Genomic DNA, 24,695 nt, shown 5'->3' with positions numbered 1-24,695 from the left:
ATGGAATAATAAAACACTGTAAGCAAAAAATATACAACAGTACTCACAAATGTGAACTGTTCCCTCAGCATTAATAAGAACACATTTACAAACTTCTATTTATTTTTGTGAATGAAAAATGTACATTGCCTTTTGTTTTATGAATAACATCACTACTGCCTCTACATTAAAGAAAGCAATTACTACTGTCAGTTGTTAGAAATGGAAAGGCCTTTGGCTTAACAAAGCCCTCTGAAGAATTACAAGCTTGCGGTCATGCTGTGACTTGTGGATCATCCAACGGCAGGAAAGGTTCGGATTGGCCAGGTTTGGTCCGGATTCATAGCGCTAAGTTATGTCAAAGCTTTTCAAATGGAAACAAATGCTTCTCTTCTCCCTTCTTCTGCCTCCTGGTCTTCCTCTTAGCTTTCCCTTCTTGAAGTTCCTCTGCCTGGCGGTTTTGAGGCCAGGCGACAGCGGTGTCCTGAGCTGGGGTCTTGGTTGCTGGTTTGTCCTCCTCATCAGATGAGAATCCTCCTTCTGCACACACTTCGTGTGGATGATCTGCATCCTATCACAAGACAATGACTTGAGCAACATGCGGAATTAGGGTGAGAAAGTGATCATTTCACTGTTGTCACAATGGTAAACCAATGCGGGACAGTTAAAATAATTTGCATTGTTCAGTGCAGGTGCTGTACATCTCTACGTCAATGGTGGGTGCACATGATTTGATGTTACCAAACTGTATTTGATATATTTTTACTAGATACTAGCAATATATGGGGTTGGGTCACAATAAGTAGGTAACATTTACTTGTGCAAGAGAAAAAACAATGATTAAATTAGGTATTAAAGTCAATACAGATTTAGTTTGTTCACCAAACATTCACTACTGCGTTTGTTTTCAACCCCCATGTTATTGCCAACACACTCGTGACACACGTGTGATTGCCACATCTCATAGCAGTAAATTTACAACCTGGCCAGTCAGGGTTTTTGACATTGGGCTCAGAGCTGGTCTTTTGTGGACAATTAAATATATGGAAATTTGTTTTATTTGTAATTGAATTTCTAACAATGTCTAGAAAATAGTTCTATCATTTTTTTTCCAAATCAGTGATCTCTCCAGCCCCTTTCAGCCAACCTAGCTGCTTTTGGGTGGTTATTAAAGAGTGGGATCACTACAGCTTCCCACCCAGCTTATAAAAGAGTTTAACACTGCAGATGCAACTTGACAGGAAAAAGAAAATGGTTAGTGCTGGATGTGGGCAGTTTGAATGGGGCAATCCACATTCTAATATTCCTTGTACATGGGCTGAGCCATCCGCTCCCTCAACTTCCTGGGAACATCAGCAACAAACTTTACTGCTCTAGTTTTTTTAATCACTGTATTTGTTGTCCACTAACAATGAAAATTGAATTACAAATCTGATAAGTAAGAGAGAGAACTAGATCGTAATATGCACACTCAGACACATATAGCCCAGCAGTCTGTCATCATAAAGTTTCCGTCCATTCCATCACTTACTGTTGTTCCATAGCGTGCTTTTAACCTCTCTCGAATCAGCAGTCCCTTGATTAGTAGCTTCCAGTTCCCCAAAGCTCGTTTCTCCCGCTTCTGCAGCGCAAGAAGAGATTATGTGATTTTATGGACAACCAGACACCATATCAATATCAGTGTGTTTCCGCTTTGGAATATTCTTATTAGCAGCAAGAGAACCAAGGAAGAACCCAAACAGGGGGATGGGAGACAATGCTACTCCATGGAGTAAAGACTCCTCTCCAAGTCTTACCTCCTTCTGCTTACGCTCTATCTCAACCTGTTCGTTCTCCCAGGCGCTCAGCAGGATGTCTTTGTGCTCCTCACAAACAATATAACCATCCGTTCTGGAGAAGAAATAGGCACACATGACACATGAAGTCTGACAGCTAGCTTAAAAACAGCCACAGAATTTACAATCTTCAAAAAATGACTATTTTCTTGTTTTGATTGTCACTTTAAATGACACTTTTAGTGCTGTGAGGACATGAAGGAGGGGGAGGTCAGGAGAAAAAGAAAACGTAAACTTGCCAGTCACAAGCTGGCCACTTCTAAACACTTCATAAATCATTATATTTTTCATGGATACAAGCTGACCCAGCCAGTGCCACTAGGGAAGACTGACATTTTAGTGTACGTAAGTGAGAATAGTTTAATAACTGAAAGCTAGTTTTTGAGTATAGTTGCTCTTTATTTGCTTTGTGTGTACATGACACAACATGTTCATCCTAATGTTGCACTTCTCAATAGCACATAACTCTTTTCCTTTACTTTCCACCCCACTGGAAATTATGAAAAAAAATGACTGTGCAAATTAGAGCTTACACAGGGCAGCGGACTACCACTCTACCCCCATGTGACAGCACTGGGCTATTCACCAAGCACTATCGTTGTCCTTTAGTAGTAAGGTAGAAAGAGTAGAAAAGGGAAATCAAAAGCTTCTCTATATTTACAAGCATAGCGTCTTTGTATTGCTCCCATCACCTTAAAGAAGAGATAGAGAGCAAACTATGGAGAGGGTGTTTGTTTACTGGACGTAACGAAACTAATGATTGCACCTACATTTATACTATTGCACTGCATGGAAACCTGCCAATAAAGGCATTTTGATATGCTGCATCCATGTTGCATCCTGCTTTACAGCTTTATGAGCTGCAGAGAACTGAGCCTTGTACTCCTGGATGGGTTGTAATCACCAGGTATGCTGCAGGAATTTGTTACAAACCCCAGTTGCAAAACCAGTGGGCCCTTCATCCTTACACAGGGTGCGAGTAGCCGCCGTGGAAGTCGAATCCAGTGATGGCATGGACACAGTCTATGTTCAACTTCCTGGCCACACGATGCAGATTAGGCACTTGCAAGTGGACACAGCCGATAGGCAACATGCAAGGTTTGAACAGATAAACGTTTCCAAACTCATTGCGGGGAACCTGTGGAATAGAGGGCAATTCAGGGACGATGCACACTAGTGCATTTCAGGGGACCAGTGGTGACACTGACACAGAGACTAACCTTGCCGTCCACAGCAACAGGTGGCTGATATTCCTCAGTCTGCCAAAGGCCAAACAGAGCAAGGTCATTGTCACTTTTCTCTGGATCTGCCATACGGGCTTTTCTCGCACGGTTGGATTGTCCTTTCACCATCTGTGCATCACAGACAAGGAGAAAAATGCTGAATGTGCTTGAACAAATGGCTGAACAAACAGGACATCTATAAATGTAATGTAAAGCTAAACTCCAGACAAACTGCTAAATAAAAACACGGATGAAAAACATATATGAGAACAGGTTTGTATTTGTGTCCTGAGATTTGCACATCACAGCCCTGTGTATCAGAGAAGAAGACTTGAACTTTTTTTTTTACTACTAATGCTACTATTAAGTAACACTTACAGGTCTTGACCCTTCCCTAGCCTGTGATTGGAGAGTGAAAGGAGAAGCACCAAACTGCTGATCTCATTGCTGTCCTCTTTTCCCTATTAACAGGTTCCTTGTTAGTACAGCAACACAGCTAATTGGCTCTTCTGCTTGCAACTGCTTCTCCCTCTCACAATCTGAGTTTTACCAAACGGGGAACACATAAGTTTGAAAACCAGGCTGAACTCAGCTACTTACACTCCCTAAATTATTCCAAAAATAATGTATTCCTTTTTGAAATACAGCAAAAAAATTGCAATAAAAGGCAGGCAAAACCTTTTCTAGTTTTATATAGAACAAGGCAGGGTAAAATCCAAGCCGTGTTTTTGTTGTCTATATTGACTTTCAACAGGAAACAAAGTGACAGGAAATTTACAGTTGTCACCATAACAGGAACAGAGGTAGGATTCCTCCTCAATGTAGGCATTTTATTGCTTCCAGTTGTGTCCCTGGAACAAAACATAATGCTAAATCTTTCTGATGAGGGCAAAGATGGCAATAAATAACAGTCAAGGGTTCTAACACGGTTTAAAGCCAACAAAATGTTTTGACTGAATGTTCTACTTTTATTTCTCCTCCTGCACCACACAAATGCCTATTGAGCAAAGTGACACCGGTAGTATCGGAAATGCTGGAATAGCAAACAGAGGTGTCATCCCATTACTATCAGGTGTGAAAAAAAGAGCATGATTTCAGCTAGTTAATCACCTAAGCAAGCTTCATCTGAGGCTGTGAGCAGAGACTTTTTGATTACCTTATAAGGCACTTCTCCCAGCCGCACCACTCGGGCCTCCTTCAGCCAGGTGTCTCTGGAGTGCAGTGTGTGAACACAGGATCTGCAGGGTAGATCACAACCAACACTGTAACCTGTGCAAGATTATTTGAGAGTACTGCACTGAACACATCTAGTGTTACTACTTCCAGGAATAGGGAAAATATACAACATACAAAAGTATGCATCCCCCCTTCCAAATGAGTTCAGGTTTCTCCAGTAAAGGCCATAGTTACTGCTACAGCATATAAAAAAAAAAAAAAAGATTTGAGACAATTGTGCCCTTCAAATATTGTTATTTGCAGAAGGCCCATGTGTCCAGAATGACTTTACCCCTGTGTACAGAACCAGTTTGGTGCACAGTTGGAGCCCTGAACTCACCCCTACTGAACACATTTGTGATAAAAAAAAAAAAAAATGGGTCATCCAACAACCTTATATGTAATGGTCAGGTGCTCACTAACATTGGCCATATACAGCCTCTTCATTACCCTCCTTTGCAAAACAGCAGCTTCATTATAAATGTACAGAGGTCAACTTTCTGATTTCAATTTCCTATTCTTTCATAAAATTAATTATCTCAGAAAAGTACAGTACAATCAACTGTTGTGTTCTTTACCTAGAATAGACTGCTTCCCCTCTGCAGTAGCCCAGGATGGCGGCAGTGTCTGGGTAGATAGCCTCATACTTCAGCAGATGTCTCTTCAAGGCATACAGCGGATGGTTCTTATACTCTGTGATTGAGGTTGGCAGTGGTTGGTCGAGTAGTTTAGCTTCAAACTACAAGTATGGGATCACATATCAATCACATCATTACTCAGATATGATCAACATTCAATACTTCATTTAAGACCCAATTAAAAAATTCCTAAATGTCTCTCACTGCTATACTCACCTTTATTAAAAAAAAATACAGATCCTCCTTAGGGAGACCATTAGGAGTTTTATGGGCCCCCATCCCCACCAATACCCCTATCGTACCCTGGCCAAACAGTCTGTACTTGATACCGTGTTATCCCATCCACCCGGACTTGGTGCCTCATAAGGGAGATCAAAAAAGGAGGCTTGTGGTTTTCCTTCTGCTTTCCATCATGAAGGTTGCAATGGATCTCACAAGCATGTCACAAGACCCAAGAGAGCCCAGGACAAGGGTGGATGTTTGCCTAATGTAGAAGTGATTGGGCTAATGCAGCCACAAGTTTGTTTAAGTTCCGGTAGAAGGAGCAAATGAATCATGTTCTTTGTCCATTAATGACAAAACAGCAAGTTTGCTTTTAAAACCATATACTTCTCAGCAGCAAAATGTTAAGTAACTCCATGTAACAGCATTAAGGCAATTCATTTACCTTTAGTAAACGTAGGACCATCCTTTCATTCCCAATGGCTGAATAGAACAGCAGGGGAGCAGAAAACTGTTATCACAATGTTTGTTGTCTTTTGTAGCCATTACCTTACATTTTTCTGCTAAAAAGGAGTAAAAGAAACAGTCATATTCTTACCTCTGCTTCTTCTCGATCTTCACGTTTCATATCAGGATTTCTAAAAGGCCTCAATGTCTCTTCCCACCAATCTTGATCAACGCGGCGTTTGTGGGTACTGGTCATCCACTCGGGATCGTATCTACGTGTCACATCATTAATGTGGCCTGAGTTATCAATCCCCACCACGTATGTGACGGGCTTGGTGGCAGTCTTGAAGCACATTGATGGCTTGTTGACTATGCCATGGATACAGTCCACACAGACCCACTTCTCCTCCTTCTCTAGGTAGACTTCCAACCATTCATCATTGCCTCTGTGGGGAGATGGTGTTATCTCATTGTCATCAACATCATCATTATCGGATGAGATGATCCTGCCTCTTCTTGATGGCTGAGCATTGTTGTTTTTGGGGGAGCTTTTTGCTTGAGGCTGCCCTGGGCTCTTAGATGATATCCCAGAGTTTCTCTTGTTCTGGTTTAAGAGACTGGAATTTTTTTTTACTTTTCTTTCCATGGGCTCATCCCAGTCAGAAACATCACTGTCCTCTTCGTCATGGTAGGAGTATTCGGAACCACTGCTGCCTTTCTCATTTTCACTTTCTTCCTTATATGAAACTTTAGAAGCTGCTTTTCTCCGAAGCTGGTTTTTGGGGCCACTTCTTGGCTTGCCTTCCTCATCACTCTCAGGTTGGACCTTCTTGCCCTTTTTCTTTGTTTTGGTGGTTTTTTTCCTAGATTTTTCTGCCACCTCTGGTGTTTCATCCTCATCATCTTGTCCAGAAACCTCTTCTTGTTTTCTTCTGGGCTGTGCTTTTGATTTGGTTTTTGAAGGTCTCCGGGATTTTGATGACTCCTTTGTTGTTTTAGCAGCTGACTTCTTTGTAGAATTGTGTTTTGCCTGGAAATGAACACAAATGTTGAAAAGCTAAGCCAACACTTGTCTATCTCTATTACCAGAAAACCCCTAAAACCCCCTTTAGGTTCCCTAACCCTCTAACTAATCATTAGGTTCATTTAACAAAATAAAAAATGTAGAGGAGCAAAAAACATACCTAACTTTATGGTCATGTAACGCATTAAGTTCTGAATCTTCTTCCTACTTCTTGACTGAAAGGTTGGAGGGTCTTGGATGACATTTTTCTTTTCACTGGATGTCTAGCATTGAGGTTTTCACAGACTTCAGACACATGATGACATCATATGGGGCAGGCATGGGCAAACTACGGCCCGCGGGCCATATATAGCCCATTGGGCTTTTTAAATCCAGCCTTTCAAATATTGCTACAAAATTGTCTACTAGCAAAAAACAGTGACTGACATCACTGTTCCAACAGAACTTCAATGTAAGTTTTCTTTTACTTTTAGGTAATGTCTTTTACACATAATTTATATCAGTTCATACAAACACTCTCCATCCATCTGATATTGGCCTGGCCCACCTGTAAAATTTTAAAACTCATTGTGGACCCTGAGCCAAAAAATTTGCCCGCCGCTAATATAGAGTATTAGCAATGGTGATAGCTCATTGGTCTCCCAACTGGAGGAGCTGCAAAGAGTCATGTGAGAAAAAAAAAGATTGTATTTCTATTCTTTACCTTTTCAACCTTTCCCTACTCTATACAAATTGTTTTAAAAAGTGGATTTATAAGTCAGTAAAAGTTTCTCTTGCTTGGCTCCTTCACGGAACCTATATTTGGCTGTTACCCTTTTTGCTGCAAAATTTTCTCTCACTGTGGAATGAGCAATATATCAGCAAACAGGAAAAAAAATAATTATAGGAAATTTGAGCCAATCTTACCTTGGCAGGTGGTTCTTTCAGTGGGATGGGCTGCAATGACAACACCAACCGGCTTAGAAGCTGCAGAGCTCGCAGAAGAATCAGAAAAAGCTGCAGAGAGACCAGAAAAATCAATCAGATTTGGTTGTAAAATAAAATAAATGAAGTTGCACTAATAATAAAGGGATTGGCAATTGTGGTGAGGGACACCTGATGCTTTTAGTGAAAGCACCAAAATGAATTGTCATTTGAACTTTTTTTTGGCATTATGTCTCCCCTTACATGAACCAATTCTTCTGCATCTCTCACTCCATAGACTCCAAATCTCCGCTCCAAAGTTTCGTGCAAAGTTTCTTCCTCATCTAATGACATTTCAGGATTAATGGTAAAGGTCAATGTGAACCTGCAAATAAATCAGAATATATCCTGTAGGTTTTTAGGCTGGAGTGACAAGTTAGTTAGGAGGTTGCTGAAGGGATGCAACACAGTAGATGAAGCAAATGAAAAGAAGTGATTGGACATACCACTTCACCAGATTGGTCAGGTGTACCACGTCTACTCTAGCAGCTGGAATGTTGGCAAATTTGACTGGAATGACAGATAGGGCCACAGCCTGGAGATCGGGCGAGTTGCAGGTGTTGCTGCGGTAGATGCCATTGGCCAGGAGGCAAAGGAGGTGGACCTGAAGGATGACAGATGTCTGGTATGAGTTTTCCCTAAACAATTTTATTGCTATATGCAACATTTAGTCTTCCCATACTTAAGCTGTAGCTTGAGTTATTCCCAAAGATGCTGCTTAAGATTACCATCTTAAGTAATAGCGAGAAAAACTCCCCACTGCAAAACATGACACTTATGTTTTTTTTCAACCTTGCCATGATATACACTTTAGGAAGATGAAGACACCATCTGATAAGTCCACAGATAAGTAAGGTAATTTCTGTAACTGTTTAATATATCTAGTACCTAGGGAGATTGGCAACAGACATTTTTTGTTGGTCCAAGATTGAGACCAATTAATGAGATTGGCATCTGCTCTCTGCTCTCTCACCTTATGGGTGTCTTCACGAAGCTCCTTGCTGAAGCGGTTCATCATTCTTCGCAAATAAGTCGCAAACTCTGCCTTCCTTTTCTCGCTGTAAAACATCAAAAACATTAATAAGTCTTTTGTGCACCGGAAAAGCCATCTTATAGTTCTGCACGCTCTTCACGTTGTTACATTAGCCCCAGACAAATAAAAACAATTATTTTCTATAAACTGGTTTATGTCATCACTTCTTTTTTATGCAATAGAGGTGGGTTGTATTTGCATGCTGGCCACCCCAAGTAATTCACAATATATGATGCTGAGCCTGAATAATTGAAAGCCCTGAAACCTGCTTTAATGGAAGGATGGCTCAGGAGCAGTCAGACTGAGGAGGGAAGGGCGAGATGCTAGGCACCAACCAGCCAGGAAATAAGGAGGGTTATATTTCACTTCCTGAAGCTTCTAATCTACCGTGTTTCCCCGAAAATAAGACATACCCAAAAAATAAGCTGTAGCAGGATTTCTAAGCATTTGCTCAATATAAGCCAAACCTCGAAAATAAGACATAGTGATAGGTGTGTCGTTCTGTGCCTGCTGCAAGCTGAGGCATAGAGGGAGGATAGAAAGTCAAAGTAAAAGTCTCCTCGGTGAAGTGAGGAGCAGGACACTCTGTTTTAGGTATTGTGTGTTCTCAGGGGGAAGAAGTAACGCTGTGGTTGCCGTTTTACTCAGCACTGTGGGTCTCGCTCCCCCAGCACCAACCAGCAACAATATGTGGGTCTATCTCACCCCCCACAAACACCAGTAAAGATGCTGCTCCCCAGCACTGACCAGCAACAGTCTGTGGGTCTTTCTCACCCCACACAAACACCAGGGGATGTAGAATAAATCTAGATTGTTGTACCATACTTAATAAAAATAAGAAATCCCCTGAAAATAAGCCATATTGTGTCTTCCTGAGGAAAAATAAATATAAGACAGTGTCTTATTTTCGGGGAAACACAGTATATTGTGAAAGACTCACAGTGTGCAGTGAGATTGTAAGCAATTCTAGAACAGGTATGTAGTGCCGGTACAACTATGCAAGACTGACGGCAAGGTGCGATTTAAAGGTCGTGTCTACCCAATGCTGACATTTCAGTTTAGGGTATATAGGGCCTAATTAGTGCCCTCTGTTTTCTTATACGATTCCCAGGGATAACTACAAAGGAATCTCTTTGTCGGATTCACCAGTTAAGCTCCTGACTGACAGCTTGTAAATAAAAATGATTACCTCTTCAGTCTTTTCTTTGCTGCCTCTGCCGTCTCAATCTCTATCTCTATCCCCTTCACAGAAGGCTCAGGATTGGTAGATGTCGAGGCCTGTAACAACTCCAGAGTCGGCTCGTTTAGCTCTAACCACAGAAAATAATCAAATAATGGGGATTTGAAAAGCATGTCATGGATATCATTGGCTACTGTACACAATGGACTTCATTCATCAAAGTCCCTTAAAAAAAGAACGGTTTGTATTAGCTGCAACAGCCAATCAACCTCTAACTCATTATCTTAAATTGTTAGCTCTTCTGGGTAGGGTCTGCATAATATGTTGGCGCTATATAAATATTGTTTATTATTAATAAAAACAATAAAAATGAAAAGGAATAACCTGACAGGTAATAAGGGAAGGACCAGGAGCTGACCAGCTGCACATCTACCCTGCAAATAATGATGATGATGCACAGTGGTAGATATGAGGTCACACAGTGATTGCACTAATACCCACCATTTTTATGACTGGACCTGCAAATAAACAACTGTGCAGTCCAATAAGCATCAGAGTTAGGCTACACTTTAGATTATTCTCATCTGATTATCGCCTCGAGGCTGGTATCGGACGAGAATCTGACGTGTGTACAGTGCTTGTCCGACCTTGTTCGTGAATCAGCCCTGGGGGATCCACGGACGATTGTAATGTAAGTAAAAAGGAGAGAGAGCAGCAGTGCTGCTCGGTCGTTCTCCCCCCTCCCCTTTCCATAGAGCAGAACGGTGCTGTATGTACAGTGCTTATTAAAGCATCTTTCAGTCTTTTGTAATTGGAAAGGATTGTAAAAGATCTTTTCCACTGACAAAAGTCTAACGTGTGTACACAGCCTAAGACCCAAGGCACCCAATAACAACCCCCTTGTTTCCTCTTGTGTGATTGCACTGAGGTGTGATTGTAACTTTATGCCAACACAGAGCACTGAAGGGGAAGATCAGGAGGCAGCAATTGCCCAGAAATGGCTCCAACACCAAAATTACCTCAAGAAGAACGTAGAAAATTTTCTTCTCAGTCATATTACCTTCAACGTCCTCCCATTCCTCATTGCTGTCCTCTACTTCCTCTGAACTTCTGTCCTCCAAAATCACCACATCTGGGACTGAGACTTTTCCTTCCAAACTGAGCAAATCACTGCACAACACAATGCAGAAAACACAGACAATAAATACCTGTACATGAATGTTGAACTTTAAAGCTAAGCTCAGACTGGTGGTTAAAGTTGAACTTAATGTAAAAATTAAAATCAGGAATGTCCTTAATTACAGGCAAGCAATGGTCAGGCAATGTCCGTTCTGCAATAACAAAAACCATTTACCTGCCTGCATTTTTAAAATATACTCACCTGTCCCTGTTCCATTGCAGGTGTGGCCATATTCTTACTCTTCTTTTCCGGGGTTCTGATCTTTGGCTATTTGTTCGACCTAGCTGGGATGATGTAACTTAATTCAGTCCTGGCAGCCCTGAGAAGGCTTGCACATCACTGATGTCATACACTGAGCTGTTCATGTGTAGCGCAGTTGTGTGAACCGACAGGTAAGTTTGCTCCATTGCAGAAAGGATATCGCCTGGTAATAAAGACCTACCTGCTTGCAGATTTTGCAAGCAGAACTATAGTTCTCCTTTAAAAAATGTAACATTACCAATAAACATTTACCACTCCTGGATGCTCATTGACAACCCCTAGGCACCCAGGAGCAGTAAAGTTTTAATTGGTATTACATTTTAACCTCCTGGGCGGTCCATTTCTGTCTGGATTTATATGTCTAAAAGCACAAAAGTACATTGTCTTTCATGAAAATGTATTTTTCAGTATAATATATTAGTATGAGTATAAAAAAGTTTGAAACACAAAATCATGTCAAAATAATAATTTTTATAAATTAAAAAAAAAATGTAATAAACTTTGACATAATTTTGTGTTTCAAACTTTATTATACACAAACTATTATATTATACTGTAAAATAAATTTTCATGAAAGACAATGTACTGCTTTTAGACATATAAATCCAGTGTGTTGCATTCAATAGTTATTTTGATTTGAATGCAATACAAAATAGTTTGCGCACAACATCATTGGGAACTCCCGTGGAACGTCAGCGCCAACGTTCGCTGGGGGGCGGACGGAGGACACTGAAGGACGCCGATGGGACCAGTTACCGCTTTCAGCTTGTTTTTTTACCCCGAGTCACACTCAGGCTTACCGCTCGGGTGGTTAACTTTACCAGCCACTCGGTCACTTACCCCCAGCACTGGATCATAAAGAATCAGTGTCTGGACATTTCACAGCTGGAAGTAGTGAGCAGTATTTGCACCACCGACTGCCACCTCTATTCATTTTCTTTGGGGCTGCCATGGGGAGAAGCTACATTTAGCATCTCCCTGAATGCAGCAGTTCCCTGATATTAGGAAGCAGTAACCGCAGTAACATGATAGAATAGAAAATGTATCAATTCACCTTGGAATCATATTCAAGCTCCTGTGCTTTGCCTTCAAATCCCTCCACAGTTCTTGTCCCACTTACCTTTCTGACCTGATAAAAAAAATACTCTTCTAGCCGCTCTCTTCTCTCCACCAATGATCTACTAATAACTTCCTCACTTATAATCTCATCACATGCACGGCTCCAAGAGTTTTCAAGAAATGCCCCAACTCTCTGGAATGGTTGTCCTTGTCCTATTAGGCTTGCTCCTACTTTCTGCCCATTTAAAAATGCCCTCAAAACCCATCTTTTAAAACTGTCCTACATCTTCTACGTCTCTTAAAACCTCACTACTTACCCACCATTCCATACCCTCCTCCTATTGTGTAATCTCTCCCAACCTCCTAGATTGTAAGCTCTTTGGGGCAGGGTCCTCTCCTTCTCCTGTGTCACTGTCTGTATCGGTCTGTCATTATTTAATGTACAGTGCTGTGTACCATGTTTGCACTATATAAATACTGTTTAATATTGAAAATAATAATAATTAAAAGTCCAACAACAACACTTTACATCACTGATGACTGTCGGAGTTCCCCTCCAATCCTGGGAATGTGACTAATAAGACCTCCCTGCTAATTCCACATCTGATGATCCACTCACTCAATCTCCTTCTCCGCATCTTCATATTTCACAACTGTGTCAGCGGCTTGCTTGGTTTTCTTTGTCGCTCTCTTCCCTGTGCTTTCTCCGCTCGGCTTTTCACCGCCTTCAACAGCCTTTTTTGTGGTTTTGCCACCTGGCGCTGAGCTTCTGCTTTTCTTCTCCGGCGTCTTCCCCTCAGACTCTCTCTTGCCATCTGCAAGATCAGAAAAGAAACCAGAAAATATTCATGAATGAGAACCTCTCACATAAACACAGAGCAAGATGTGACAACAGACACAAAGGAGGGACTTCAGGTTGGGTGTCAAAGCTTTGATTTAGATAGGGCTGGTCACTTTTCTTATTTGTGACAGGTTCTCTTGATGGTAAATATATATTTTATGGGGATGCAAATAATACATATACATAAATTGCTTCCTCTGCACACTGAGACTTGCAGTAGAATCTGCAGCAAGATAGATCCCGCCCCATTTCCTGTCTGGAGGACGTTCAGCACCATCTAGGCCCTCCCTTCTAAGACTGTCCTAGACCCGCCTCTTTCATTCATTGGATTACAGCTCTGTCAATTATGTCCAGAATTACCTGTGGGCGTAACCTTGAGGGGTACCTATTCCTACTTAATGTTGGCATGCAGAAATAATAATAGGAATATAATTATGACAATGATACGAATTAATGTAACATTAATGATGCAGATACAATACTGATAATGATGATGTGGTGCATAGGACATTTCAGGTGGTGAACTTGTCATCACTTGAGCTGTACCCCCAATCCCCCGCCCCCCTCACCCTGTTTCCTCTTGACCGGGGCCTTCCTGGTTCTCTTCCCCCCGCTCGGTCCCCCCGGCTCCCCGCCGCCTCTCTTGCTCATCTTTCTTCTTTATTTTAAGGTCCCCACATGCTTGTGTTGTATAACAGATCTTCAAAGGAAATCACGTGACCCGCTGCCCTCTCCTTATTGGCCAAACCCGAGCGGAAGCGAATATCTCGCGTGAACATTTGTTACCTTGGAGACCGGCCTCTTCCGCTGCGCGCCACCGGCACCATGGCGGACGATGGAGAGCAGGTGAGGGTTTTGCGGGCTGTGTTTTGGGGGCCGTCACCGGAAGGTCCCGTGCTTGCTATGGCACCTCTATAAAGAGGACATCTGCTAAGCTTTACATTGAATGAAGTTTGAACTGTAACTAATGGTCACCACACACACAGAGGTTCTGTCACCTTGTAGCATCTAGCTGTGCATTATAGGCTTCTATGCTTTTCTTGCTGTTTAGGCTTGTCAGCAAATTATGACACTTTCAGAAGGAGGAAGTTCTATATTATAGCGCCCACCCTCTTCTGGGAGTGTCTTTTGTGTGTGCAGGCCCAGCTCCTCAGCCTCTCCCCATAATCCTTGTCTGCATGTTCTACTTCAGACAATATGTGATTCTAAAAAGCTCAATGGGTGCACAATCCTTGTAAATGACTCCTTGACAGTGATTGTTTACCTGCTTACCCTGTGCCTGGGGCATTTGTAGGGGCAAACCCTCCCCAATCCTCCCAAGGCCATCTAAAGTGGGTAACTTTGATGTCAGGGCCCCAAAAATCCCAAGGCAATCCAAAAAGGGCAAATGGTAAGTTAGGACCCCTAATGCACAACAGACAATGAGGAGAGCCTGGAGCCCCGTTCCTATCAGCCAATAAGAAAGCACCCAGATGTTTACTCTGACAACCAGCACCTACAGCTGTATTGTTAAAGTAGAAATCAACCCTCCTTACACACCTGTCCCTGTTCTCTTGCAGGCTACCATCTTTTTTTTCCTCCTGTTTTCCTGTAGAGGAACTCTGACCATCTTCATTGGCATGGGAAGCTGGGATCTCTGGGTATCCTGACAACCAAAGCTGAAGCTACTCATGCACAGCTTAGCTTTTTTTTTTCCCCAGATACCCCAAAGCAATCAGGCATAAAGGATGAGCTATTACAGAAGGGACCTCACCTGTCCCTTTCTGCTGATCGTGAATTCCTAAAGAGAAAGTAATCTCAAACCTCACCCAAAATTTAAAAAATCCACCTACCTTCAACCCCACAGAGCAGTCAATCAGTCTGGAGTTGTCTTCCATTGGGTCCGGCATCGTCCCAGCATCCGTCTTCGGGCCGTCTTCGGGCCGGCTCGCCAGGCCCTGCTATCTTCTCCTTTTCTTCCGGGTTCTTCTTCCTATGTCACCTCACCCAGGAGTGAGATCGGGTGATGTAGATGGGGGAGAAAAACTTGCCAATCTCACTGTGCACCCCTTTTGATGAAAGGGCTTCTTCTGCGAATGCCCGAGCACCCAAGAGCCTCCCGGGATGTGTGACATAGATATACCGGGAGGCTTTGTGTTCCCTATACGTTAGGGTACGGTGCTGCCCTTTTTTTTTTTTTTTTTTTTTTTTCTAAAGAGGGTTGCACAAAAAAAAAACCTGAATTTTTACTTTATACAAAAGCGTTGTCTACCCTTTTATTTTAAGTGAAAATTCTGAGTTTAGGTACGCATTAAATGTGGAACCTCTGGTTTCATATAAACTGTAGGGGGCGCTCCCATTGGCTAGCTGTAGTAGCCGAATACTTCCTCCTACATATCTGTAAAGCTAAGAACGAGAATTTAGGCTCAACGCTCAAAAAATAGCAATCGGCTCAATGCTTCTATCGAGACAGGATACATTAAAAATATCTTGTTGGGCATCCAATACATGATCTGCCTTTAATACAGTTGCAGGATAGGGTTAGCATCTCACTGATTGATTTCCTGAGTTTCCTCCTATCCTTTATCTGATATCTCATGTCTCTTTTTCCCTGCAGCAAACCACAAACACTGTGGAGGAGCCCCTGGATTTGATCCGGCTAAGTTTAGACGAACGAATCTATGTGAAGATGAGGAACGACAGAGAACTCCGGGGACGGTTACATGTGAGTGCCCCCCTGTTCTCTATAGGCTGTATGATTGTAACCTCCCGTTCCATACTAACGGCTGCTTTGTTCTATAGGCTTATGATCAACACTTGAACATGATCCTGGGGGATGTGGAGGAGACGGTGACCACCATCGAAATTGATGAGGAAACCTACGAGGAGATTTACAAGGTATGTCCAAGTCACAGGACCAACTTATTTATAAAACAAAGTGCATGAAGAACCCGTATTTCATTAACTAATGATTCCTTGTATTGCCTCCTCTCTTCCAGTCCACGAAGAGAAACATCCCCATGCTTTTTGTCCGAGGTGATGGTGTTGTGCTCGTAGCGCCTCCGTTAAGAGTTGGATGATGAGTTTCTGAAAATTAGCTGTCATGTGCCAGTCTCACAAATTGCCCCTCTGTCTTTTTTTTTTTTTTTTTTTCATTCCAAACGTGGAGATTTTTTTGCACGTGAACTCAGTGCAGAGTTTAGTCCGGTGTCAGTAATCCGTATCTCTCCTTCCGATAGGAAACTACAAATCCCAGCGTGCCTCCCCAACAATGGACGAGCAGACACGGCCTTGTTGTTTCCTATCAGATGGAGAGCTGCAAGTTGTCCGGGTGCCGAAGATTTGCAACGCGGAGAGGCAGTTTTAGTCTAAAAATATATGAATTGGTTTTCCTTTACCTTTTTGGCAGGTGCCGCAGTTTTTAGTTTTTGTAATGTTTTTTTGTTTTGTGAAAGTCGGCCTAAAATTACTTTTATATCTGATGAAAGCAGCAGAAGGCTTGTACAGGTTTTACTGTATTTACCTATTTGGTTTAGAATGGAATTTTTCTAATCACGGATGCTTGGTTTGGAGTGGACATGTCATGTGTTAATTAAACTTTTTTTAGAGCTGACTGAAATAATTTGTGTTCGGTGTGAGATTGGTTTTCTTGGTCATGACCATTATTGTGGTGTGATTTGTATTGCCATAAACTTACACTCCCCCCAACCCCCATTCCAACAAGGTTTAGCTGCACCATGTACCTGCTCCATAGCCAAGAAAAACCTGTAATGGGAGAAATCACAAGTGTCCTGTTGTTAACTGCTTCTAAAATGCCAGGGGCATGGCTGCCATTCTGATTCTGTTAGTGTGTGTGTATATAAAGTTCCAACTCCAATCACTGTAGTCATATTTTGGGTCAGCAGCCAAGTATTTCAGGCTACAACCTTCATCAGTCATGTGCAGTATCAGTCTTCTTCTGTATCAAAGCTGCTCACTCTGATTTTATTGCACACTGTGAGCTGCAGCAAGTCAGAGCCTGCTTGTTTCTGAGCCGACAATAATCCATCATGATAATTTTGTCCATATATAATGTGTGTGTAATCAATACATAGTCTTGTGCTTTAAAGGTAATATCCAGGCATTTAGCATTTTCAAAAAAAGGTCAGCAGTGGTCACCCTCTTATTTTCTTTATGCGGAGAAATATATATTATTTGCCCTGTGTTAAATGGAAATGTGTGTGAGATCAAGTACATCAGAACAACTGATGTACTTGGCCCTATTTTGCAGCCCATTCCAAAATGATGGATATTATTATGAAGTTGACATGACACACAGGAACGTGTTGGCTTCTATGTGCAGATAATAAGCTCTTCATTTAGGTTGCTGAACCTTGACAACATGCATACAATCTATGGCCAAACGTATATAAAATACAAAAAGTGGAGTTTCCAGGGCCGGGTACTAATAAATGAATCATTGTAGACAATTGTGCTTTTCCAACTCCGTGCCCACAGTTTCCTAAAGGAATTTTCTTTTCTACCATGACTGTGTACAAAGCCGGCTCCCAATAAAGACTTGGTTCGGTGTGAAGTGTCTGGGACAGAGCACTGACTTCAACCTTACTGGACACATTTCGTATGAATTGGAGTTCTAGTTGTGAGTCAGAACTTCTTAATCACCACCAGAACCAGATGTCACAAATTTGCACAGCCAACCTTCACAATCTTACAAAAAATGTTTTGAGAAGCATCGAGGATACTGACGGTTATAGTTTTAAATGGTGTGTGTGTCTCTTTGAGACGTGAAATTAAACTGAATGGTTCAAACCAGAAGACTGCAGAAAAGCCATTCAGATATTGTACATACTGACAAATCCAGTACACCAGTGCTGCAAAGTGCAATTTCCATTCACTGTATCATAAATAAAAAAAACAACAAGATGGAATTGTCACAATACCAGAATATGTTTAAATTTAATCTGTTCTCTTTGAAGCACTGCAAGTGGTATTTCTGTGTTCAGCTGGGACCTTGGTAGAATTTCCAGCTGCAGCATGGAGGATGCAGTAGAGGAGGCAAGCAGCCCTCTAGAGGTTCTGAAATGTTAAAAACAAACAATGAAGACGTGTTGAAGAATATTACATAGCCTGTCTTTACCCTGATGCAAGGCTGGTTTACTAAGGAATTGAATGTTCACACGATGCAATAGACCTGATTTTATTAAAGCTCTCCAAGACTAAAAGATAGACGATTATGCATGAACCTGAGTTACTTGAAATTGGATTTCCTAAAACTCACTTGTTAGTTGGCAATTGTTTTCAATCCTGGACCAGATCCATTCTATCTTTGTTGGATCACCCAGGTTCTTCCACATTTGTCTATCTTCTCTAGTCTTGGAGAGCTTTAATAAATCACATTGTGTGAATATTCCTTTTTTTATTATCCAGTCGTGTGAAAGCAAAATCCCTGAATACTTTTTATCTGGGATAGGATGATTGAAGTGATTATGCCTTAAATTTGTTGTGTGAACATTCTCCACACTTTTGTGTCTATAGCAGATATGTAAGCTTGTGTGGGAGACAACTGCAGCAAGAAGCTTTTGCCCTTCAATATTAGGAATCGTATAAAAAAAAAAGTGCACAGGAACCCTTCAGTGAAATCGGCCTGACATATAGCAGATACACTAACTCCATGTCCTCTCGTTTACCCTGTATATCAGAAACCATTGCCCTTTTTGTTTCAATAAAGTCTTAAGAATCGGTTTAGAGATAGTGTGGGGAACTTGATAGTTCATCAATGTATGACAATTCTTAGTGCTTCAGTATTTGAACCAATAAAGAAGAGAAGGCTTTTTTGGCATAAAAACAGTAAGTTTACTGATAACATACGTACAATATATAAACACTTCCAATGAGTAAAGAGTCCATCGAACAGTTCTGCTAAACATTAGAAAGTTCAAGGTTGCATATGTATGTGTAATGTCTTGTTTTGCCTAATTTGGCTTCCTCAGGGGGATATGGAGATTTGGATAGCAGAGAGTTTGGCTGCAAAGGTGGCATTGAAGTTTTAGGAATAGATTCTTGAAATTAACTGTAGAGTGTTTGAAAAATAAATAGCATATTTAATTATATAGTCCCATGAGCGCCAATAGTCTTATGTTGTTGGGAAAAAATTAGAATTGTTTTATTGCTTGCTGGAAGTAGTGGTTGCAACAAAAAGGATAATCCCACCATAACAGCTACATACAAGTGGGAACAATCCCAGGTAGTGGTAGGTACTTACCACTTACTTAAATTACAATTGGTACAATTGATAGTATTTGAGTTGTTCAGTTGAAGAATATGTACTACAGTTGGATGTGATTTCTCACTGGGGGGGGTTGTATGTTGCAACAATGTGTTTGCAGGAGGAAGAACAGAGCATCCGCAGCAAGTCAGCAAAGCGCTTTTGCAGTATTGTCTGTCCAGAGTTAGGATCCGAGAACGCACCAGCTGGAACCTGATTAAGTGACCAAGAGCTGTGATCAGTTCATACATTCCTCCTCCTTGCTTGCAAGAAGCTCATGAGCTGCTAAACATGAATCAGCTTGATGTCACCTGACCATCATTATGTCCCACCTGTGTGGAGCTTGCTGCAAACTGCATATCACACAATGAGATCCCACAAGGTAAAAAAAAGATGGCAATTTACTAACAACTCTCAAAATACTTTGACAACTCTGGAGTTGTGGATTATTATTCTTGTGCAAGACATTTCCTATTAGGATCCAGAACCCCCCCTGTCTTTTTTAGGTCTGATGTAAAAAAAATATATATACACCAATCAAATGCATGCTGAACTTGCACTTTTTGTTAATTCCATAGTTGTGTGATGGGTGAAGAGTATTACAAAATACTTGACATATGTGTGTCAGCTAAATTATATATAAACATTTTGGGGGTATTTTTGTTAATTTGGAAAGGAGCTGGAAGGTATTTTTTTTATATATTCTGGTACATATTTGCAATCATTGTCATTGGGACTAAAAGTGAAGAAAATGTTGAGTTTCTTCCAGAAAAAGAATCAAAGGGACCTTCCAATGGGGATGCTTGTTTTGGTGACAGCTAATCCATTACTTTCAGAGGTTTCGTTATTACTATTGTCTCTGGAGTTGGGAAATAAAGGAAATTCACTTTTGAGAAAGAAAAAAGATTTTATTCTATATATTTAAATCCTTCTCACTCTTCTGCTCTTGGGTAAATGTTTTTTTATTTGTTCATTTGTTGTGCAAAATAGGGTAGTCATTAAACATTTCTCTTTAAATTTATAACATTTTAGAACATAAGAAGAAAAAAATGTCAGTCACCATATTCAGTCACTAGGAGGCGCTGTGCTCCATTTATTCTCGTGTTTTAAAAGAATATATTCTTATTACAGAAAGTAAAATCTAGAATTGCACAGGATTATTGTCCCTTTATTACACACACTTTTCTTGTACTTTTTGGTAAGAAAAGGCAGAGTTAAGGTGTATTTCAAGACCCTTTTTTTTTGGATGGAATATAGAACACTTGGGAGATATAATTGGGCTCTGCTGCTTGTTACTCTGCAAACACTAGTCACCTGGCTGCTTTCTTGCTTGCTCTGTTGCTTACCTGGGACAAGTATGAAGCAAGTAATATTAGAATTCCCAATCTGCTTACTTATACTGTGTCAGCCCCGAACAGGATTGCAAGTTTGCCATGTGCTCAAGACTTGTAGGGAGTTTGCAAAATATGGTTTTTCAGACCCCAGAAGTTCAGGTTATCTTTAAAGTGTTCGCCTGTCCCTGTTCGGTTGTGGATGGCGCCATCTTTTTCCTTCTTCTTTTCCATATTCCAATTTTTGGCCATTGTATTTGGCAGTGCCAGGACCGAATGAGCTTCCACCCAGGCACCTGGGAGTTCATGCAGTCCTGGCACCTAAAGGTGAAGCCGTGTATCCTGGCAACTAATGCTGAGCTGCACATGTGTTACTCTGTGAATTTGGTATACTTTTTGGTAGAAGAAACAGCGACTGTCTCTTGCTGCAATAAAGACCAAACTTTAAGTCCAACTTAAGTTCCACTTTAAGGGACAAAATGGTTGTGGCATGTTCTGCAGCAGAAAGATCAGTGGGCTGGGGAAGTATAGAAAGCACAACTTCCAATAACACACTTTTTTTTCCTAGGGTGACCACGCTTATTCACTGTACTGTTTCTATGGTGGAGCAGCCTTGTGTCCCTAGGGCAGGGATACAATAACCTCATTCTCATCTACATAACACTGGAGGTCATATATAGGAATTCAACACAAATTATCAGTTCAAAAAATTTCAAGCAGGATCAACTTTTATATCTGCCTGGAGTTTTAGTGATCATGGTACTGTCATGTTACTTCATAGTACAAGTCCAGGGAGCTTTGGCCACCAGGAAGTCTATTCCATGGTAAAAGAACCATGGAATAGACTTTTTTTTTTTTTTTTTTTTTTTTTTTTTTAATATTTCCCTGCATGGTTTATTGAGGGTCACAGCACTTTACAATCGACAGCGGTGAGTTATGCTGCCATCTACAGTCAGTAGTAGGTATTTCATGTAGGGTGCTAAACCATACAAGAAATCTTATAGCCATTGTAAGAATATCAAAATTGTTTATCCATGCTTAGATGACGGCATATCCCACTCATTTTTTATCTTCCGTACTGTATCTTTCAATGAACAGAGAGAAAGGATTTTATACCATACAGTTGACATTTTCCTTTACATAATCCATGCAAAACCAAGACAATGGTTGAAAAATGGGAACAGGGTGACTGAACTGTAGAAATGTGCAGGATTTGTACATCGGCATGTTAAAGTTTGGATGGACACCGAAGGATATAGGCTTTGATTATCAGGATTTACCACTGGCAGGTCAAGAAGTTGAGACACCAGTGAGGCTGGGAGCTAGCTAAGTGAAAGGTTTGGCAAAAGAGACTTTTAGCTGTGTGTAGGTGACAATTTGTTACACTGACAGGTCACAAAGCAGAGAGGGACTTTGCTGTGTGCATGTGATGAATTTTTTTTACTTGTAGGTCACAGGAGGCTGATCTGTATGAGCTTTACATATCCAGGAACAAAATTCATAGCAAAAAGACATGACATGACTGTATCCTCCTTGACCTGGCTTGTCAGTCCAGATGTTACTCTAGATGATACCAGAAAAAATTCAGAACTTTCTGGAGAAAAGTTATTATCATACATTGATTTTTTTGAGGGTAAAATATAAAGTTGCACTTAACACACAGGAAGGAAGTAGATGAATAAAAAAAATAGGTCCTGATTAGGCTAAATAACAAATCTGTCTGTGTTAATAATTAGTTGCTATGAGTTACTCCACTTTCTTACAATGACCTCTTCGCTCTCTCCCAAGCTGTTGATTGGCACCGGGAATTTGTTGTCCTTAGGTCAATTATCCGGTCAAGTACCATTAAAGAAAGGTATGATTTGCCAGTCAGGCCTAATCATTTAATTCGTACTTGTCATGGATTTGCCAGCGTAAGCCATGCCCCAATAAATTATCCGAAGCATGTGGTCAGATTGTAACTCACCTTGTCAGTGCCGGCCTTGTCCTTGTTTCATTGACAGTGACCCAGCATAGCACAGACTGGTGTGACGAGCTGTCAGGGGTTCCCAACTTCGTTTCCTAGTACCTGGGGTCTTATAACTGTGACCCAGAACAGAGCACTGGGGTATACAACTTCGTGCTTGGATTAAAGGGCCAGTCTAATGAATGTAAAATGTTATAGGGGAATCTGGACATTTGCTGCTTTTTATATATCTCTTAGATCGAAGGAATAATCACCAGCTTTCCGATTCCGCTAAGAAATTGATTCTTGTTTATTGAGCAGAAGGAGTAAGACTTTGAACCATGGGGAAGCAAAACCAGACAATTCAGTGGAAAAGATATAGGAAGCCAAATAGGTTGTCATCACCATTTCCAACCCCCCACCCCTTATGCTAGGGATGCTTTGACAGTTTTATCTACAGGGCTCTAATAGAATGGTTTATTTTCTATACACTGCAGTCCTGTAGCCAGTCCCGTAATGTTGACCAATCCCACAAAGTTACCCCCCTCTCATTGCTACTCCTTTGCTGCCAATATGGCGGCACTAGATCTGTTCAAATTGATAAAACTTCGCCACCTCCCTCCTCTGACTCATCCCTGGCAGAAAAAACTAAATAGCCTCCAGTGTTATCCCCAGCCCCTTTTTAGCTGGGCACACCAGCCAGCACTTTTTGGTGACCACCAGCCTGTTTTTGGGTGATAACTAAAGAGTTGGGTCACAATTCAAATCTTGCCACCTGGCTTAAAAAAATTCTGGCTTGAACACTGGCCTCACCTAATTTTGCACTGGTGGGGTTTTTTAGAGGTGGGGCCCTCCTTCTGGATTTTACACCACGCCCGTTTGATGTGGGCACTTCCAATTCGCTGCTCAGTGGTGTAGTCTCTGGATTAGGAAGAATGTTTGCAAGCAGTTATGTTGGTGCAAAGGAACCCCCCATATCTCTCCCTTGGATTCTAAGGGCTCGTTCAAACTGGTCTATTGAGACAGTGCTTGGTAGAACGCACATGCTACCAGAATGCATGCGTTGGTGAGTTAAATTTTGGCACCCCAATAAAACTTTAGAATACACCTACATGGCAATGCCCCTCAGTAATGCATGCATCAAATTTTCTTGTTTTATTTTTAGTTTATTTTGACCAAAACACATGCGCTGTGGCACAATACAAACATGAACTAGTCAGTCTGGGTACACACTTTAGACTTTTGTCTAACTGAAAGATGCATGAACGAGCGTTGTACATAAACTCCTTTCTGCTCTATGGAGAGAAGGGGGGGGAACAAGCGAGCGGCACCCTCACTTGTTTTGCAGTCATTCATGGATCTGCCAGGACGGATCCATAAACGACATCAGACAGCACTGTACACACGGATTTCTCATCCGAAACTAGCGCTAAGGTAATAATCGGATGAGAATCATCTGACGTGTGTATGTAGCCTTAAGGTTTTTCATAATCATACCCCCTTCTGTCATCTTTCAATGGGCTTATCATATATTTGTTGCTAACATTGTTTAAGTAGAGTTTGATAGGTAAAGACTAAACATATTTTCTCTCTGTAACGCGCAGTATTTTTCCATTATTTGTTTTCAAAATAAAGGATTTATCAGCCCAGTTTCAATTCTTAAAATTGAATTCCTGTGTCCAAAAGGGTACCTCCTGCCTCAGATCACAAATTGCCCCGCGGTACCTAATTATTTGCTTATTTCCTGTTATGATGAAGAACAGCATAATTATCACTTCGCCTTTTGTATCACCTTTTGAACTTTTCAATGTAGTGGTTTACTTTGATCCCAATGAAATAACAGCCTGATTGTATACTCATGTATGAAGGACCTCTAAAAATGTAAATTAGTAACATTCATGGATAAAAGTGCAGCTGTTAAAGGCTCATCATAGATAAGTAAAGGTTTTTTCAAGTAGAATAGTTGGCCATTTATACACAGTTGTGTTCAGAATAATAGCAGTGTGTTTAAATTGTGAATAATGCTCAAACTCCTTAGAATAGCTTTATTTCATACGCACAAATGCATTGAGAAC

The 24,695-nt window shown here is 41.1% G+C and overlaps 2 protein-coding genes across 2 annotated transcripts; one reads left to right on the top strand and one right to left on the bottom strand.

The window, feature by feature from the left end:
- Positions 1 to 84: 84 nt before the first annotated feature.
- On the bottom strand, positions 85 to 13,824 carry XPC (XPC complex subunit, DNA damage recognition and repair factor). Its single transcript, XM_072420516.1, has 16 exons — positions 13,670 to 13,824; positions 12,879 to 13,074; positions 10,820 to 10,929; positions 9,769 to 9,889; positions 8,520 to 8,604; positions 7,993 to 8,150; positions 7,751 to 7,871; positions 7,490 to 7,579; positions 5,711 to 6,589; positions 4,831 to 4,991; positions 4,194 to 4,275; positions 3,035 to 3,166; positions 2,783 to 2,952; positions 1,776 to 1,869; positions 1,511 to 1,600; positions 85 to 550 (listed from the first exon to the last, which is right to left on the bottom strand). Exons 1-16 carry the CDS (start codon positions 13,749 to 13,751, stop codon positions 338 to 340), a joined length of 2,784 nt encoding a protein of 927 aa, XP_072276617.1. The 5' UTR covers positions 13,752 to 13,824; the 3' UTR covers positions 85 to 337.
- Positions 13,825 to 13,847: 23 nt separating this feature from the next.
- Positions 13,848 to 16,701, top strand: LSM3 (LSM3 homolog, U6 small nuclear RNA and mRNA degradation associated). The gene is made up of 4 exons (XM_072420522.1): positions 13,848 to 13,946; positions 15,697 to 15,804; positions 15,882 to 15,977; positions 16,079 to 16,701. The coding sequence occupies exons 1-4, from the start codon at positions 13,926 to 13,928 to the stop codon at positions 16,157 to 16,159; spliced, it is 306 nt and encodes a 101-aa protein (XP_072276623.1). The 5' UTR covers positions 13,848 to 13,925; the 3' UTR covers positions 16,160 to 16,701.
- Positions 16,702 to 24,695: the final 7,994 nt, after the last annotated feature.

This window comes from Pyxicephalus adspersus, chromosome 8 (assembly GCF_032062135.1).
Source record: "Pyxicephalus adspersus chromosome 8, UCB_Pads_2.0, whole genome shotgun sequence".
Taxonomy (NCBI): domain Eukaryota; kingdom Metazoa; phylum Chordata; class Amphibia; order Anura; family Pyxicephalidae; genus Pyxicephalus; species Pyxicephalus adspersus.
Note: the sequence above shows the minus strand (reverse complement) of the source record. Positions and strands in the feature narration are given on the sequence as shown.